The sequence below is a fragment of the Chionomys nivalis genome, chromosome 15 (genome assembly GCF_950005125.1).
Source record: "Chionomys nivalis chromosome 15, mChiNiv1.1, whole genome shotgun sequence".
NCBI classification, from domain to species: Eukaryota; Metazoa; Chordata; class Mammalia; order Rodentia; family Cricetidae; genus Chionomys; species Chionomys nivalis.
Genome location: NC_080100.1, coordinates 36,486,806 through 36,502,461, shown reverse-complemented (window position 1 = coordinate 36,502,461; position 15,656 = coordinate 36,486,806). Strand labels below are relative to the sequence as shown.

General features: G+C 41.4%; 1 protein-coding gene across 10 annotated transcripts in view; it reads left to right on the top strand.

The window, feature by feature from the left end:
* The window catches only part of Pde4d (phosphodiesterase 4D), an 821,324-nt gene that overhangs the window by 788,077 nt on the left and 17,591 nt on the right, over positions 1-15,656 (top strand). For 8 of the 10 annotated variants that reach the window (XM_057790013.1, XM_057790014.1, XM_057790016.1 and 5 more), the window contains 3 exons: positions 12,850-12,943; positions 14,191-14,363; positions 15,382-15,480. In XM_057790013.1, coding sequence (XP_057645996.1) covers positions 12,850-12,943; positions 14,191-14,363; positions 15,382-15,480 — 366 coding nt within the window. Of the gene's footprint in view, positions 1-4,312; positions 4,367-5,966; positions 6,316-12,849; positions 12,944-14,190; positions 14,364-15,381; positions 15,481-15,656 lie in introns of those variants that run through there. The other 2 variants (XM_057790021.1, XM_057790019.1) reach the window with 2 other exon arrangements.

The window sequence follows — 15,656 nt, the reverse complement described above, 5'->3', positions numbered from 1 at the left end:
GATTGATGTTCTTTACATTATATTCTTAGACCAAAAGCCATCTTAATAGAGGAGAAAGGGTTGTATGCTGAGGATAGGAGGCAGATTTCCACGGATGATAAAGAGGACAGAGCAGTGAGTAGACATGAAACCTACAAAAATGGCAGAGGTCAGAAAGCGTGGAGGTTTTGAGAATACTTGGTTTTGTTCTCCAAACTTTACCCCCCACTTTGTTGGAATTTCTTCCTTCTGGCAGGTCTAGAACTGTAGACTAAGGTGGCACACAGTAAATGTACTTTTTCTTTGTCTTTTCAATGAAGGGCACACAAAAAAGTGGCCAGTATAATCATCATTATATGTAGATTTTGTTAATTAGTTAGAATACTTTGTTGTTTGTCTTGGTGCTGTCCGTAGCATTTCCTGTGTATAAAATCCTGTTATCTGCCATTGTGGTAGTCTGACCTCCTCCACTCAAACCCAGAAGCAAAGAGGCGTCACTTATGTGACGTTTTGATTATTCTTTATGAAAGTGAAAATCATGTTCGGGATAGATATGATGACAGCATAGTTGGGTAAATCTCTATGAACATACAAGGTTGTCTCTATGAATCCATGGTTGCAAAATGCAATGTATCTTAGTTACACCTGGTGGCATGATAATACACCCTGAGCAGGACAACTCATAGATGGATCAGAGTCCATGATGGCAGACCAGAAGCATCATGATCAGAGCAGGAAAACTGAGGGCTCACATCTTGAACCTCAGCAGGAAGCAGAGAGAGAATGGGAAGAGTGTGTGGCTTTTAAACCTCCAGCCTGTCCCCAACAACATCCTTTCTCCAGCAAGGCCATACCTCCTAAACATGCCCAAACAGCACCACCAATGGGGACCAAATATTCAAACGTCTGAGCCTGTGGGGGATGTTCTCATTCAAACAACCGCAATGTGTGATTAGTCAGTTGGTTGATCCACTTAGCAAAGAAATCCAGCCATCATCTCAGGTTCATATTAATTCAGTTCCAAGAACTGCTCAAAAGAAGTAACGTGCCTTGTCTTAGAATATGTTTATGCAAGTGCTTCAGGTATTTCCTGTTTTAAATAAAGTAGTTTGGTTAAATTTTTCTGGCCATGATAAAAAGGATTGATTAATCTTGGGTGTTTTGGATGACTGCTTCATTTTTAAAGTCAACATGGTGTTCTTTCAGTCTCAAATCTCCATAATATTCTCCAGAGAAGATGCTATTCCTGAAATTGTACATTTGAGCTCTCTGGGCCTCTGTGATGTTATTCTTTTTCCCTATCCAAAACCGACCGTTTTCAAAGTCTGTGATGCCAGTCTGGGGCTCAGGGCTGGTTAAGTTAAATGCATGTGATTTAGCACTAGAGGGCGCCAAATACAAACAGATGTCATGAATTTGCGCGTGATCAGACTCAGTATTTTTCAAGAAAGAATTTTTATATGTAAAAGCGAAATGTAAATTATATAATTTAAAGGAGTTATTGTAAATGAATTCTGGATTATTACTGGCTCCCTCTAAAACCATCTCAAGGACTTGGAACCAATTGGAGTCTGTTCTCACAGACCTTAGTTTGCTATAGCTATTTATGTCTGGATTTCAATTTTGCCTCAGAATTTTCTTGGAAGAATTTAGTAATCAGATTTTCATTTGTTAATCTAATAAAAGCAGCACAGGCTATGTAAGCTCCTAATTTATACTGACTTGATTCTAAAATATAAAAAGTCTCCTTTCTCTCTTCCATTGTAAGTAGAAAGGTATAAAATGAATATAGATCTATTATAGTATTAAATGGTTTCTATCTCCATGAGTGGTACGTAGTAAAATACCTTTCCTGGGAACGGTCCCCTTAGTTTGATAAGCCCTGAGCGCCAACACACTCATCCATAGCTATTTCAGGCACGGTAATAGCGGGTACAGCTCAGACTTGACGTCCTGGGCCTTTCATGTCAGCTCTAGGCTAAATAAAGAACAAAGTCCAAAATGCTCTTTTCCTGCTAACATACGTTACTAGTAGATATCCGTGGAGCTCAGTAGAGCATTTCCACACATACGTCCGGCTTGTACTCGCCCATCATCCTTACCCACACTGCTTCCCCCAAACCCGTCCCAACCCCTACTGCGTGCTGGTCCTAGTTTAAGTCAGCTTTCTTCTACATGTGATAGACACCTGCAGTGTCGTCTGCTGCATGTGGGGCTCACGAGGTCGTGTCTATCACTTAGCAGGAGTTCAGATGGCGGCCCTGCTGCCTCCTGGCTTGACAACAGTTAATCCACGACCCAGTGCGTTGCAGATTGGCTTCCTTTTTATGGTCCCATCTCAAAGGTGTTTCCTATCCCGCTTGTGGTATCAGGTCGGTGATGGGGGTGTGTGTTGCAAACAGGTGTTCCTGGGTTGCCAGCAGCTGCAAACGCCCCTGGTTGGTCACTGAAGTGTGTGCGTAGTTTTTTGTGGTTTCTCCCCCTCCCTGCCCCTCTCTTTTCCATCTCGTCTTCCATAAAGTCCACATGGACCTTCTCAGACTCTGCTTCATGCTGGCGCGGCTGCACGCTCAAACAGCAAGGTACACGCTGTAAGGCTCCCGTGGTCTGGCCCCTCAGTCCTACAGCATCTTGGTTACACAGGCCAGCTCAGACTCTGTAGAGTACAGCAGCATGTCAGGAGCTATCTGCAATTAGCTGCTGCACTAAGCCCCCTCCAGGTTAGGATAGTGTGCTAAAGCAAGGCTTTTTAATCTTTCCCCAGTTACTATCCTTTTGCCTGGGAAATTTTCATGTCTGTCAGGTCAGATAACCCAAGGTCATGGGCGGAGTGAATACCCACTTACATACATCAGTTCAGCACTTAACTGATAAATAAGTCAAAAAGAATTGTATTTTAAAATAATTCATTAATGGTGTACTTAAAGTTTTTTACCATTTATTAAAGACTAAAATAAGTTTGATGAGGTAAATATATTTGTTTAATTTTATATATAGGATTAAATCGTGACTGAATATTTGATACCATAGGATGCTAAGTAGCTTCAATGTTGTTCATAGTTGATACACATCTTGTAATCATCAGTGTTATAACAACACCCTTTGCATAAATACAGAGAGCAAAATGGCAGAGATGTGATTTAGGTCATTCAAAAACAATCTGTAAATTCTGTTTTAATCTTGCCAACCCAAAATTTGTTGAAAGATTTAAAAAACAAAGCTGCTTACGTCAACAAGTCAAATAGCAGTTTTTAAATCACGCATCCTAACAACACAATCCAAAGATGTAGTAACTTGGTACTTGCCGAAGAGTGATGGAGGACTAGCGAGTGTGTGGCTGTAATTGTGTTTACTGTGTGTAGAGCAGAAGTGCTGCCATTCATAACGTGCAGCGGTATCTACTGTGAGCTACATGTTCCCAGCACTGCCCTGTGCTCTTACCCGGCGGGATCTCATGCACAGTGAGTGCAGTGTGCATGCCTACTGTGTGGTCAGAGCCAAAGTGCCATGACGTCGCCTTATACAACCCAGTGAGATCAGAAACACCTCAGGCTCACTGTGCAGGATTTCAAATTAGGTTTAGGTCGTTGTGTATGCAGAGACCTTGAACTGTTATAATGTGTGACCTTGTACTCTTTCTCCTGTGGGCTCCTGACTTGCAATTTTAAGAAGCCGGCGCTAAGGTTTGAAGTTGGAGTTCACGGTTTGAGTATCAGGGGATAGCTGGGAAAATTATTTTCCCCTCCAGCTCTCCCTGTCTCTGGAATTGAGAGATGGAGGGGGGCGCTGAACCTGACTCTGCTTCCTGCTTCTCCAATGATTAGGATTAGCATGGTGGGCATGGAAACGAGAAGGAACATAGTACTGGATGGAATGGCATTTTATAGCAGACAGGAGTTGGTGGCAGCGTTGTGTGAATGAGGAGGGGGGGTACAGCGGGAGATGGGAACATCCCAGGGTTACTCGAGGATTCAGTTGGGTGATTTACACGAAACACCTGATAGCTAGCATGTGGCTCATATGAGACGCCTACTGAATGGTCAGAAAGAGTCACCGATTTCATCCGAGGCCCTGGAAGACACACGGGCCCAGTGACCGCAGCTGGAGTAGTCATGCGAACTACTTTAAATAGAAAAATGGTTCACGGTTTTTGTCAAAGCTCCAGGTGACTGGCAGGGCGTTTGAAATGGGAGAGGATTGTGAATCTGAAAACATGGTACTACATCAGGCGAGAAGTCGTCACAGACGAGTGTGGGCCTGAAACAGCGTCCGTGGAGCTGGGGATTGAAGCTTTAATAGACGGCAAAGTCATGACAGGAACACAGAGAACGCCAGAGCAGTGGAGGAAGTGGAAAACGTGAGCGCCTAAGACAGGACGTTGTTAGAGGTAAGAGACATGGAGGACAGGAAAGGGAGATGTTCTGGTGCTTTGCCTGGGGTGGAATATTGGGGTGGAGAATTTAGAGGCATTTCCGAGGTGAGCGCAAAGGTGTGGAGTGACTGAGAACCCCAGCCGCAAAGGACCTAGGATAAACGTCAAGGAGGTGACTGTCTTCTTCCCCCACTCCCCGTGGGATGAGTTTCATGCCCCCCCCACCTTAAAATTGAATGGTACAGACCCTGCACGGCCTGTATTTTTCTCTTAGCCATGTAAAAGTGTCACAATTTTATAAAGCACAGCAAAAGGAAATAGATAAATGTGCGCTAGAACATTAGCAAAGGTCTACTCTCATCAGCGTTATTAAAAATTTATGAACGTGTACTTGTGGAATTTTCCATTTAACATTTTCAGCGTACTATTGACTGAGGGGACTATGGAAAAGGGACATTAAAGAGCTACTGTGCTCGGCAAGCGTTACAAGGAGAACGTTCGAAGGCAGAGCTGGTAAGGAAAGCTATCGGTCGCCTCGTCAGGGAGTCACAGAAGCCCAGAGTAATAGAGACAAGAGTATGCCTTATGCAGAAGTTTTTAATAAAATAAGAGAAATGCGTTTCTCTGATTTCTCACCCACAAAACCTCTTTGGGATAAAAATTACATAGGATAATACTGTGCCTAACAGAATAGAAAGGTTGGCTTTCCCAAAAGACTGTTAAGTTCTTTTTAAAGCCCTCCTGATTAAAGGTGTGATTACTCTCCATTTCAACTCTGCATTCCTTAAAGCTTTCAGTCCTTTCTCAACTTCACGTGGAATCTAAAAAAACAAAAAAAAACAAAAACAAAAAAAACAAACCTGATCAGAGATCAGATCAGAAATCATCATTCAGGGATATTAACTTTCGGATACCTCCTCCCTTCCCTCTTCTGTTTTACATTTTGTAAGTTGTGGCTATATAACAATAGGAACAAAGGACACCGAATGCAGCCTCCCCAAGGAGAAGGGATGCGGGGATGCGGATGCGTTCTCTTTTGTGAAGGCTGGACCTGTGGCATTTCCTAATTCCTGTGCTTGTGTGTTGAGCAAGGGAGGAAGCAAAGCTGCCTCCATCACCAGGGAAGCCACGTGCTTGGGACTCGAGACAGGAAGGCAATTTAAACCGCGTGGAGAAGTCGGAGATTATTAGAATCCACAGACAGCTCCACGCGGACTGGCAATACTTATTTAAGGAGCAGCTACAGATCGAGAAGTTTGCGGTCGCTCTCCATCCCTGTGAGAGGGAAGCCTCATTCATCTTTTCACAGGCAGCCTTGTAGCTGCAGGGAGACCTTTATTAAATGGCGTTCACCATGTGGGGAGGAAAGCCTCTTTCCCCAAGAGGCTCACCTCGGAAACCAATCACAAAGCAGCCTGAGCCGCATCCATGCCCCCTGCCCTCTTAGATCATGGACGGAATGTGATTGGTGCATAGTTGGTTCTGTGGGCGTGGTTTTGTGCCTCTCTTCCCGGCTTCCCCCTCAGTTCCTTATTTGGCAGCTTTTGACAGAACTAGTCTTTCTGGATGCTAAGCATCTTGACATACATTATTCATTAAGCCCTGGAGCTCGGGAGAGAAGGATGCAGGTCCTTAGCTCTGTAGCCGGTCCTTCATCAGATGGATGTTCCTTATTCAGAATAGTTGCTGAATTTTGTTCCATTCTGGAGTTTTACAAATGGCATCTATTTAATGGGAAAACGACCGGATGGGATCATAATTCGGTGCTTTCTTATCTATACTTAATGAACAAAAGTCTTTAAATTCCCACACGCTGATTGGTTTGTGGAGACTGTTTAAAATCAAGGTTTGAAGAGATACATATTTTAGAACTTGCAGACATACATACACGTATATAGACACATAATCTATCAAAAATGCCTGAAGCAAATTATTTATTGTCAGTGTCTTGGGGCTACATAAAGGTAAGAATTATTTTGCTGTTAAAACTGATTACTCTGATTGCATAAATGGTGGATTTTAGCAAATGATAATGGTGTCTAAGCAATTTTACTTTCTTCCCCTAGATATGAACTAGGAAGACAGTGTGTATTTTTGTTGCTGAGGATAAGGTTGTATAACTGGGTGTCAGGTGTAGTTTGCATACTAAGATAGCTTTTGATTGTGCATTGGTTCTTTTGTTCTGTGTAGATTTGAGTTATGCCATAAAATAGCAAGGCAATGAAATAAATTAATTGCAAATAAATTACTGTGCCTAATTCCTTTCGGTGACTGATGAATTCTGTTAGCATGCGGTATTTAAATCTTATCAGCTGGTGTGCGGCTCTAAATAATCAGTGCTACTTTTGACTTCAAGAGGAAACATTCATTTTCACCTTTTTGTCATTAAAGCTATAGATGATTTGCTTGACTATTTAGGTGTTATAATGCAAGCTTGATTATCTGCCATAACTATAAGAAAGTTTATTCATACTATGCCTGCCTTTTTTTAAATTAAAAAAAAAATGAATTCATATAAGGAACTGGTAAGATTGTGTGGATACTGGGCAAGCTTTTGCCTGCCCTGTGTTAAAGCTGTCATTGAGTTCTGTCTTCGTGATAGAATTGGGAAGTAGGAAAAAACAAAAACAAAAAACCTTATTTAGTTCCAACAGAAGCATCATTTGGCTACTGTTTCCATAGGATTCAGCCTTGAATGTATCAGTCAGCCGTGGCAGGTTTTCAAAGATATCTGTGTTGCCTTAAGGAGTTTCAGATTGGAGGTTTTGTTGGTTGTTTTTTTCCTGTCTCTTTGTGAGGGAAACCTTCCTGCTTGCTGTTGAGATTGATTAGCCTTCTAAGAAAGCTGGAAATCTCATGTCTGGTTTAGCTGCCCGTACAGCCAGGATTTCTCAACTCTGTCTAAATCTCTAGGGCAGTCCAGATTTTTAAGATGCTTTTCATGTTTGCATTGAGTTTTGCTAGTCATTTCTTTTTTAAAAATCCCAGTAAAAAATAAATGTAAGAATACTCATGCCCTCCCCCAGACTCTGTCTCCCAGCTGTTACAGCTCATTGAGACATTTTAAGGACCCTCGATTAGTATTATGACTATGAACAATGCCTACACAGATCTCAATATAGAATAGTAGGCCTTACGTTTGGAGTGAAAACTTGCTGCGCTGCTTTGTGCCTGTATTGACATTCTGTCCCTAAAACCTTTTAAGAGAGTCAAATATTGGTATTTGGTCTTGTGTGTTCTGAAAGATTCATTTTTATAGAGACAACGTAGTACTCCTTTAAATGGGTCTTAATATTGATATCTCCCCTCCTGGCAGAGCATCCCTTTCAAAAGATCACTAGAATTTCACAGTGAAAGCAATCGTCAGTGTAGTGCTCATTGAAACAGGTCTTCATATCAATACCATCCACCCTGGCAGGGCTCATCTTCAAATGACTGTTAGCAGAATTCTGTGATGGAAACTGAGGTCATTCGCTACCGCTTCTTTTCATGCACACAGGATGTGCCTTGCCCCCACCCAGCCCTGGTTTGCACAATGACAGAGGATTGAATTCATAAAGGCTGAGTTTGCTTCGTCTTTCACCGTCTTAACTGAAGACTGCTAAGCGGAGAAGGGGGACCCTAAAACACAATCTAGCATTCAGTGTGGCGGCATGTGGACTTCGCTGCACGATTGAAATGCAGCACACACACGCTCTGGTGCATAATAAGAACAAAGACCTCAAAAGCGTTCCCCAAGATATCTTCCTCTTTTTTGCCTAGTGGTAACAGTGATGCTTTGTAAATGGTTTTAAAAACACTTAGAGTGAGACAGGACCAGTAAGAAATTAATCAGCATAAAATAGAGGTAACTTTAAAACATAGCTACATGCTCAATTAAATGGTTCTTTTCATGGGGTTTTAGTGAAAGGCACATTTGTGCTTGCCTCTCCTAAATCGGGTAGGGAGTGGAATATTGTTGTAAGGAGTGGGCATCCTGTTAGCTTTTTAAACCACCCTTTCTTCCTTACTCATGGTAATTAGTTTGTAAATACCTTAATAAACATCATTACTCAAAATGACAGAAATTTACCTGGTAATTAAAATGTTTGTTAAAAGCTCTAGTGTTTTGTTCTTTAATGCATCAGACAATCAACTCCAAGTTGACAAAGCACTTGTGGCCACTTTTGTGGTTATTAATTTAGCATGCCTAGGTTGAAATTGTTATTAGCAGTAGCAAGAAGAAGGTAAGCATTTGAACTCTTGACAGATGTCCCTTGTGCTGTGACTTAATTGGCTCTTTGCAAATGGACTTTTGGAAATCCCCCTGACTTAGCTCCCCTGGGAAGAATACCTTGGGGAGTTGCTTTAAATATTATCTCTGTTCTGTTAAGATGAAACCTTGCCTTTTTTGGAACACAGCAAACGTTGGCAGGGAGACAGGTGTGTGATGCAGGGTTTTTCCAGCCCGTGTTTCTGTGTCTTGAACAAAGAGGGGAGAGGACACTGGGAAGAATGGCTATGACCGAGCCCTGTTCGGGGAGTCTGCGGTGTGACATGCAGACAGTCTGCACAGACGAATCTGTGCAGCGGCGTTTTTAAACCTCATGTTACTGACTGTTTTGATGGATTGTGTAAATAAACAGTGAGAAGAATTGCACATCATATTAATATTCTTCCAAAAAAAAAGCAAATAGTTTGTGTGCCATGTCTGCAGGTAGCATGAACATGGACATTTTTCTGCTGGGGTGGACAGCAACATATTAATTCTAACTGGTCTGTGCATGAGGTAGATGGAGCTTCTGTGAATTCCTCTCTAGTTTTCCCAGTTGGCCTCAGAAAACTGGTGTCTGGTGCTTAGCTGTATGTACTGTCTCCTGAGAAGCTCACAGTGGCCTAAAGCAGTGCCCATCCCTCCCGTACTTGGTCATGGTCAGGAAGTTCTTAATGGTATCTTCATCTAATTGCATGGACTACTTGAAACCAGAGAGAGAATATGTCACTTGGTACATGTTCAAAATATTTAGAAAACCTTCTTTTGAATACATTGTCTAATGGGTACATTTTCCCAGGGGTAATATTATGAAATAGCCATGATTGCCCACATGTGTTCTTGCCTAAATTCCCTTATGCAGTTGGATAAATGGGGGCTAGCTGTAGACGTACCTATATTCAGTTCCACTGATGTGTCCTTCATTGATAAAAGTCAGTTTTCAGAATAAAAAGGCTCGGGAGACTGGATTGATCACCACACAAGGAACTAAGAGAAAGAACTCTCAAATAACACACTATGCACATCTTGTGGCAAGCAGATTATAAAACAGCCTAAATGGTTAGCTTATGTAGTTCATTGAAAATTAATAATTTTCTTAAGGAAGCATAATTTGGTAAAGATGACACAATTTTTTTGGCAGTAGTTAGTGCAAATGTCTTTTGAAATATTCTCAGAGAGCCTGCGTTTACTTTCCTAAGTAGTGTGTGCTGCTAAGTGGAAGCAAACAGGACCTGACATCTTGTAGTGATGGGATGCAGAGTAAATAACAATACAAAGGCCCTGGAGAAAACAGAGCTAATTATCTGTGACTTATGGGTAATTATCTCTGAGCAGGGGGGTTTAAATACTTTTATAAAATCTTTCTGTATAGCTTTCTGTATCATTCTACCATACATGTGTATGCTATGCTTGACTGGAACGTATACAAATATATAGGTTTTTAAAAAGTAAACTTTGTTCCCATGATAAACTGTACCTGCAAACTGACGAACAGAATTTGTGTTCACCATAGCCAGTTTCTCTTTTTTACCTGTATGGGAAAGCTAATGTTCACCCCTTGTGTCTAACAGTTGGTTGATGTTATCTTGATCAGCCTCAGTGTTTGTTGTATTGCTTGAAGTATTAAACCTAATTTGGATTTCCTAGGGTTGACTTTGGAAGAGATCTGTTAGACTATATTGCTTCTTGATAGCCATCTCTGTATAAATTTTGCAGAGAAGCAAGATTTTTGAAAATTCTAGATGAGCCAGTTCAGTTCGGAACTGCATTGTGAACACTTCCGAAAGAGGAGCTCACTCTTCCTCTCTAGTGAGATTTTAGAGTGAAATGTCAAGTTTCAAAGTTTACCAAGGATAAAAATAAAATCCTTTTTTACCAGTTGATCAAGTATTTAATAGTACTTAGTCTATACGTTGGAAAACTGCATTGTTCTGGATGTCTCAGTTTGCTTGTTGATGCTATGGTAAAAAACCCTATGACCAAAAGCAACTTGCAGAGGAAAGGGCTTAGTTTGTGTTTACAGGTCCAGGTAAAGTCTGTCACCAGGGGAAGTCACGATGGGGGTGGGTGTGGGGGACGACCCCTGGGACAAGCACTGAAGCAGAGGCTGTGGATGGATGTTTATTGGCTTGCTCTCCGTGGCTTGATTGGTTGGTTTGCTTTCTTATATCACCTAGGGCCATCTGGAGGCTTTCTCTCTCTCTCTCTCTTTCCTTCCCTCCCTTCTCTCTTCCTTCCTTCCTTCCTCCCTCCTTCCTTCCCTCCCCCTCCTCTTTAAATATGTGTGAGTGTTATACCTGTGTGTGCATCTGTGCACTACATGCGTGCACGGTGGTCATGGAGACCAGAAGAGAAGGTTGGATCCCCTGGAACTGGAGTGACAGACAGCTGTTAGCCACAGTGTGGGTGCTAGGAATAGAATCTAGGTCCTCTGGAAGAGCAGCTGGTGCGCTTAAACCATCTCACCAGCCCTGGAGGAATTTTTTCAATTGAAGTTCCTTCCCGGAGAGCTCTAGCTTGTGTCAGATTGGCACAATAACAACAGGAAAGACAGACAGGTAGGGCCCTGGATGTTGAAAGCAATTGAGGCATGTTAACCGGGTGGGTGATTGTCAGACTCAGAGGTAGGCTGTACTTTAAGAAGCTCTGTCTATATGGTCTCTGATTAATTCCCTGACCTCTGTGACTATTCCAGGTGAAACACACATGTATAAAGAGTCAAAGCTAACATCCATAAACGAGAGAAAACATTGATGTTTGTCTCTCTGGGTCTGGGCTGCCTCACTCAGAATGATCGTTTCCAAGTCCGTCCAGCTACTTGAAATCTGCATAATTTCATAATTTCACTTTTTAAAATACTGAATAATATCCTGTTGTGTAAATGTACCACATTTTTATTACCCATCATCCCATTGATAGACAGCTAGGCTGTTTCCATTTCTTGGCCATCGTGACTAGAGCAGCAAAGAACACTGATGCACAGGTACCTCTATAGTAGGGTGTAGAGTCCTTTGGGAAAATGCCCAGCAGTGGTGTGGCTTGATTAAGTGGCAGAGCTATTCGTGGCTTTTTAAGGAACCCCCCCGAACTAATTTCCATAATGGCTACACCAGTTCACACCCCCACCAGCAGTGTCATTCCCCCCCCCCCCTTTTCCCCACAGCCTCACCAGCACGTGCCCTCATATGTTCTCTGGTTCTTTTGTTGTTTGCTTACTTGTTTTGTTTTTAATCTTAGCCATTCTGACGGGGAATCAAGGGATGTCTCAGAGTAGCTTTAGTTTGCATGTCCCTGTTGTGGAAGCGGATGAGTGCAGTGTGTCTGGATGGAAATGGGCACAGTAGCAGAGGACCAAACATTGGCCTGCTTTGCTGCTGTGGGAGGTGGATCAGAAAATTCTGTGGTTTCTGAAAACGAACAATTCTTTGCACTTTCTGCACGGACGCAGCTTCAGAAGCAAACGTTATGCATGTAGTATTTACTCTGATGTTGTGTTGCTCCAAATCCCTGGAAGAACACTCAAATAAATCTAAGTTTTTCTTTATGATTAAGGATTTGCTACTTTAACATTTGATCACTATTATATTTTCAGTTTTAATAATGATAAATCAATTGATAAAATAATACAATGTTAAACTCAGTGGGTCACATACAAAAAGAGAAGACATGAAAGTAGGAGGGTTGGTGGGAAGGTCTCTAGGGGGTAAAAACAACTGAAACTGACTCTCTCTGTTTATATATGAAACTATGAAACAGTCAAACGATAAAAAACAAAAGAGAAAAGAAAAAGAAAATAAACAAGCAGAAGTATAGAATGCAATGTGTGATCTGTATTCATCAATTATATTTTTCTTCTGCAGATGATAATGATATCATTACTTTAAAAATTATTTTATCTATTGATTAATGTCATTAAGTTTTATTATCTATACTATTTTGTGTGGTAGCTACTAGATAACTGTGAATATGTAAACTGAAGGTATTTAAAGTTAAATGAAGTCCAAAACTCAAATTCTCATTCATCCTGACCCCGTTTCATGGGCTTCACAGCCCCGTGTGCCTAATGGATACCGTCACAACACAGAGCGGCCTACCTTTCCAACATTGGAGACAGTAGCACTGATGACCAGTTGTCACGGTTATTTAGACGTTCTCTGGGTGTATTTCTGTGTGTCTGAGGGCACACTTATATCATGACACCCGAAATGTGCTCTTTTCTTACCACAGTCCTCCTTTTCTCTTCCAGTTTAAAAGGATGCTGAATCGGGAGCTCACCCATCTCTCCGAAATGAGTCGGTCAGGGAACCAGGTGTCGGAGTACATATCGAACACATTCTTAGGTGAGAACAGCCATGTACAACTGGCCTTAGGCTTGTTTGCTTGCTTGTGTTTACGAGGCAGTTAGAGTTTAACTTACTTTGGAAACCAAGTATATGCTAGAAATTATTTTTTTATACATAATGTTAATAAGTTGAGACATTAAGTGTTTGAGCCTCAGAATCAATCTGGGGTGACATGGCATACTCTGACCTATCTGTCTGTCTGTCTGTCTACCTATCTATCTGAAGTACAAGGTATCAAGCCAGTATAACACTCAGCCACCTTCCTAGCAAGGTCTTTTCACAATGCTAGTTATGAAATATTTATCATATTTATTCACTCCTGCATCAAACACATTTTTGTTAAAGGCCACCATGGCTGGGCACTGGAAAAATAATAAATTAAAAATGGTCCCTGCCAGGTGCAGTTCCTAAGGGAAGCTTTTGGATTTAGCCCAGTGCGGCTTTGTGAGGCAGGTTAGAAGATAGAAAGAATTGGCGCTAAGTGAAAATTAATCACTTGAGTTCCTCTTTGATAGGAGGATTCACTTTCAAAACAAAATTATTGTGTATTAAGGAGTGAACTCCTGTACAGATGATTGTTAAACCAGTGCTGTACAAGGATGAAGTCAGGCTGCTCACTGCCTTCACAGAGATGAGTGCATTGAGACACCGTATGTCTATAGCATTTACTATAGACATTAGCATGTATGCGTCTACTTAATACTGTTGTGGATTGTCTGAGGTCCCCCCAAGACTTGGCTACACTGTAGACATTTTTTTCCTGTTGCACAGAGAGGGGAAGTAGAAGTCCTCAGGTCTTGCTGGGGTACAGCTTGGGCTCTCTTGGTGTGACTCACTGCGATTATTTAGCTCTTGAATTCATAGGCTGCTGTTCTTGATCTTTTTGCATATATCAATATGTTGAAACTGGAGTTCTTAGTTGGAAAGATTGTTTTCAAACCTCTAAATGAAATCCCAATGGGAATGGGATTGGTGGACACATCAAGTACTCTGCTCTCTTTAAGCTGGCTGTCTTATCTTGCAGCCTTCTTCAAGGATAGTCTATCAAGAGGTCTTTTAAATAAAGTCGAATTTGTTCCACGTTCTGTTTGAGGATATCAACTTGTCTTCAACTCTAAAAGTAAAAATAGTGTTTGGAGTCATTTTCTAGACTATAGAGTGATCAATTGTACTTTGTTCATTTATTTGTTGTGTGATTTAAAAAAAATAAAGTTGAAGTAATAATAAATTCTCTATTTCTTAAGATAAGCAACATGAAGTGGAAATTCCCTCTCCGACTCAGAAGGAAAAAGAGAAAAAGAAAAGGCCGATGTCTCAGATCAGTGGGGTCAAGAAGTTGATGCATAGCTCCAGCCTGACTAATTCATGCATCCCAAGGTTTGGGGTTAAAACCGAACAGGAGGATGTCCTGGCCAAGGTACAGTCTTTTCAACGATCACAACGGGATTTGTTTCCATGAATTCTCTTTCTTTTAAATAGATGGAAAGGTTCATTAATTTATATGGTCTTTACAACTGTTTTGGAATCAGGCATAGTAGTACATGCCTTTAATCCCAGTACTCAGGAGGCAGAGGCAGGCAAATCTCTGTGAGTTCAAGGCCAGTCTGGTCTACATAGTGAGTTCCAGGACAGCCAGGGCTACATAGTGAGACCCTGTATCAAAACAGCACAAAACAAAACAACAACAGACCTGTTTTGTTTCCTTTTAAGTGTGTGTGTATGTATTTGTTGCGCACACATACACACACACACACACACACACACACACACACACACACACACACGAGCGCAGTGCCAATGATTGCCTGAAGAGGGCATCAGATTCCCTGTACCTGGAATTATAAGAGTTATAAAATTGGGTGCCGAGAACTGAAGTCAGGTCCTCGGGAAGAGCAACAACTGCTTTTAACCTCCGAGCCATCTCTCCTTGATTTGAAGGTTGGAAAATCACTTCACACGCTGTATAAATTATTAGATTTTATTAATATGTAGCTTTAGATCTGTGATTTGATTGATATGTCTTGGATTGTTGTTTGCATGCTTCTTTCTTTACTTTTAAGCATTTTGATTTGATTTTTTGGGGGGCCTCCTTTTGAAGAATTAGAAATCTGTCATCTGTTCTGGATTTTACACTAGGTAGATTCTGTGCTTGGATTTTAACTATTGAAGAAATTATTTGAGATCAATAATGAAAGCATATGAATGTGATTTACTATCAGAGTCGCGATTAATCAGTATTTGGTTTCCAGTTCATTTAAGTGAACGTGCCTTAAATTTGACTGTGTTTAAATGTCACATCCTTCACATTTAAAATAAGTCCTTTTTTTTTTTAACTTTAGCAATGCTTCTCATTAAAGTCAGTTATTTTTAAGTGCTTCTGTTTACTGTCACCTCCTGCTCACCATTGTCTTCTCTGGGTGTTTTTCTTCCCCTAGGAACTAGAAGATGTGAACAAGTGGGGTCTCCATGTCTTCAGAATAGCAGAGCTGTCTGGAAACCGGCCCCTGACTGTTATCATGCACACCATCTTTCAGGTAACCAGGCGCTGTCATTGGCTTCCACTGTGACAGCATCCCCAAGCAAATCCCTCTAGGAGGAGGCGTGATTAGTTCGGGCTCCGTTTCTGAGGGTCTAGTCAGCTACTCTGTGGCCTTGAGGCTGTGATAAGGCAGACCACTGGGCAGAAAATGTAACACAGTAAAAGAGGCTC